We start from the raw sequence: 3,411 nt of genomic DNA, 5'->3' as shown, positions 1-3,411 counted from the left end.
AGAGTTTCTGGCACAGTTTTTACAAATTACTGACACAGTACATGATAAGGAAGTAGATCAGGATGTCTACAGATTATTATTGTTTCCATTTGCTGTAAAAGACCAAGCTAAGAGGTGGATAAATAACCAACCTAAGGCTAGCATAAGGACATGGAAACAGCTATCAGAAAAATTCCCGAATCAATATTTCCCTCCAAAATGGATGACACAGCTAAGGCTGAACATCCAAGGCTTTGAACAAGGAGATAATGAATCTCTTTATGATGCCTGGGAGAGATACAGAGAGATGCTAAGAAAATATCCCTCTGAAATATTTTCAGAGTGGGTGCAGTTAGACATCTTCTATTATGGGCTTACAGAGAAAGCTCAGATGTCTTTGGACCACTCAGCTGGTGGATCTATACACATGAGAAAGACAATTGAAGAAGCTCAAGAGCTCATTGATATAGTTGCCAGAAATCAGCATTTGTACCTAAGTAGTGAGTCTTCCATGAAAGAAGAGGCTAAAACAGTAACTGCTGAACTCAGTCCTGCAGAACAAGTTACTGAATTCAATCAACAATTAGATTTTCTAACAAAACAGCTAGCCGAATTCAAGGAGATACTACAAGACACAAGAATGGCTAATATGAATATGGAAGTACAGTTGAAGCAAACAAAACAGCAGTTATCAAAACAAATAACAGAAGAGTGCCAAGCAGTTCAATTAAGAAGTGGGAAAATATTAAATACCTCACTTCAGAGCAGCAGAAAGCCAAGAAAAGAACAACTGACAGAGGATGAGCAAAATACTATCCAAAATCCCTCTGTGGACAGTAAGAGCCCAGAGAGGAATAACTCTGGCATTCAAACGCCAGAAAAGGGTGCAAAGCTGGCGTTAAACGCCCAACCCACGCATAGTTCTGGCGTTTAAACGCCAGGAACAGGCAAGGAGCTGGCGTCAAACGCCCAATGGAAGCTCAGTTCTGGCGTTCAAATGCCAGAAACAGATAGGAAGTTGGCGTCCAACGCCAATCAAGCTTCCAACCCTGGCATTCAAACGCCAGTGAGAGATCAGACACACACAAGTGCTGATAACAACCCCTCTAAAAAGGCTTTCCCAACCACTTCTGTAGGAAATAAACCTACAGCAACCAAGGTTGAGGAGTACAAAGCCAAGATACCTTATCCTCAAAAACTCCGCCAAGAGGAGCAGGATAAGCAATTTACTCGCTTTGCAGACTATCTCAGGACTCTTGAAATAAAAATTCTGTTTGCAGAGGCACTTGAGCAAATACCCTCTTATGCCAAGTTCATGAAAGACATCTTGAGTCATAAGAAGGATTGGAGAGAAACTGAAAGAGTTCTCCTAACTGAAGAATGCAGTGCAGTCATTCTGAAAAGCTTCCCAGAAAAGCTTAAAGATCCCGGGAGCTTTATGATACCATGCATATTAGAGGGTAATTGCACCAAGACAGCTTTATGTGATCTTGGGGCAAGCATCAACCTAATCCTTGCATCCACCATCAGAAAGCTTGGCTTGACTGAAGAGGTCAAACCAACCCGGATCTGTCTTCAACTTGCTGATGGCTCCATTAAATACCCATCAGGCATAATTGAGGACATGATTGTCAAGGTTGGGCCATTTGCCTTCCCTACTGACTTTGTAGTGCTGGAAATAGAGGAGCACAAGAGTGCAACTCTCATTCTAGGAAGACCATTCCTAACAACTGGACGAACCCTCATTGACGTTCAAAAAGGGGAGATAACCCTGAGAGTCAATGAGGATGAGTTTAAGTTGAATGTTGTCAAAGCTATGCAATATCCAGACACATCAGACGACTGCCTGAGCGTTGATATTATTGACTCCCTAGTGGAAGAGGTCAATATGACTGAGAGTCTCGAATTAGAGCTAGAGGACATTTTTAAAGATGTTCAGCCTGATCTGGAGGATTCAGAGGAATTGAAAGAGCCTCTGAAACTTCCTCAGGAAGAGGAAAAACCTCCTAAACCCGAGCTCAAACCATTACCACCATCCCTGAAATATGCATTTCTGGGAGAAGGTGACACTTTTCTGGTGATCATAAGCTCTGCTTTAAATCCCCTAGAAGAGGAAGTGCTACTTCAAGTGCTAAGGACACACAAGACAGCTCTTGAGTGGTCCATAAGTGACCTTAAGGGCATCAGCCCAGCAAGATGCATGCACAAGATCCTATTGGAGGATGATGCTAAGCCAGTGGTTCAACTACAGAGGCGGCTAAATCCAGCCATGAAGGAAGTGGTGCAGAAAGAGGTCACTAAGTTACTAGAGGTTGGGATTATTTATCCTATTTCTGATAGCCCCTGGGTGAGTCCTGTCCATGTTGTCCCTAAGAAGGGAGGTATGACAGTGGTTCATAATGAAAAAAATGAACTGGTTCCTACAAGAACAGTTACAGGGTGGCGTATGTGTATTGACTATAGAAGGCTCAATACAGCCACCAGGAAGGATCACTTCCCTTTACCATTCATAGACCAGGTGCTAGAAAGACTAGCAGGTCATGAATACTACTGCTTTTTGGATGGCTATTCAGGTTACAACTAAATTGCAGTAGATCCTCAGGACCAAGAGAAAACAGCATTCACATGTCCATCTGGAGTATTTGCATACAGAAGAACGCCTTTTGGTCTGTGCAATGTACCTGCAACCTTTTAGAGGTGCATGCTCTCTATCTTCTCTGATATGGTAGAGAAATTTCTGGAAGTCTTCATGGATGACTTCTCAGTATTTGGAGACTCATTTAGCTCCTGTCTTAACCATCTAGCACTTGTTCTGAAAAGATGCCAAGAGACTAACCTGGTTCTAAATTGGAAAAGATGTCACTTTATGGTGACTGAAGGAATTGTCCTTGGGCATAAAATTTCGAACAAGGGAATAGAGGTGGATCAAGCTAAGGTAGAGGTAATTGAAAAATTACCACCACCCACCAATGTTAAGGCAATCAGAAGCTTTCTGGGGCATGCAGGATTCTATAGGAGGTTTATAAAGGATTTTTCAAAAATTGCAAAACCTCTGAGCAATCTGCTAGCTGCTGACACACCATTTATGTTTGACACAGAGCGTCTGTAGGTGTTTGAAACTCTGAAAGCTAAGCTGGTCACAGCACCAGTTATTTCTGCACCAGACTGGACATTACCATTTGAACTAAAGTGTGATGCCAGTGACCATGCCATTAGTGCAGTACTGGGACAGAGGCATAACAAGCTTCTGCATGTCATTCATTATGCTAGCTGCATTTTAAATGATGCCCAGAAAAATTACACAACCACAGAAAAAGAGCTTCTTGCAGTGGTTTATGCCATTGACAAGTTTAGATCATACTTAGTAGGATCAAAAGTGATTGTGTACACTGAACATGCTGCTCTTAAATATCTACTCACAAAGTAGGATTT

At 42.1% G+C, this 3,411-nt stretch overlaps 1 protein-coding gene across 1 annotated transcript in view; it reads right to left on the bottom strand.

Moving 5' to 3' along the window:
* Positions 3,241 to 3,411, bottom strand: part of LOC107611007 — an 810-nt gene continuing 639 nt past the window's right edge. Inside the window, exon 2 of the mRNA XM_016312976.1 lies at positions 3,241 to 3,249. Within this exon, the coding sequence (XP_016168462.1) occupies positions 3,241 to 3,249 (9 nt within the window). The remainder of the gene's footprint in view (positions 3,250 to 3,411) is intronic.

The sequence above is a fragment of the Arachis ipaensis genome, chromosome B08 (genome assembly GCF_000816755.2).
Source record: "Arachis ipaensis cultivar K30076 chromosome B08, Araip1.1, whole genome shotgun sequence".
Classification (NCBI taxonomy): domain Eukaryota; kingdom Viridiplantae; phylum Streptophyta; class Magnoliopsida; order Fabales; family Fabaceae; genus Arachis; species Arachis ipaensis.
This window is presented reverse-complemented; position numbering and strand designations above follow the sequence as displayed.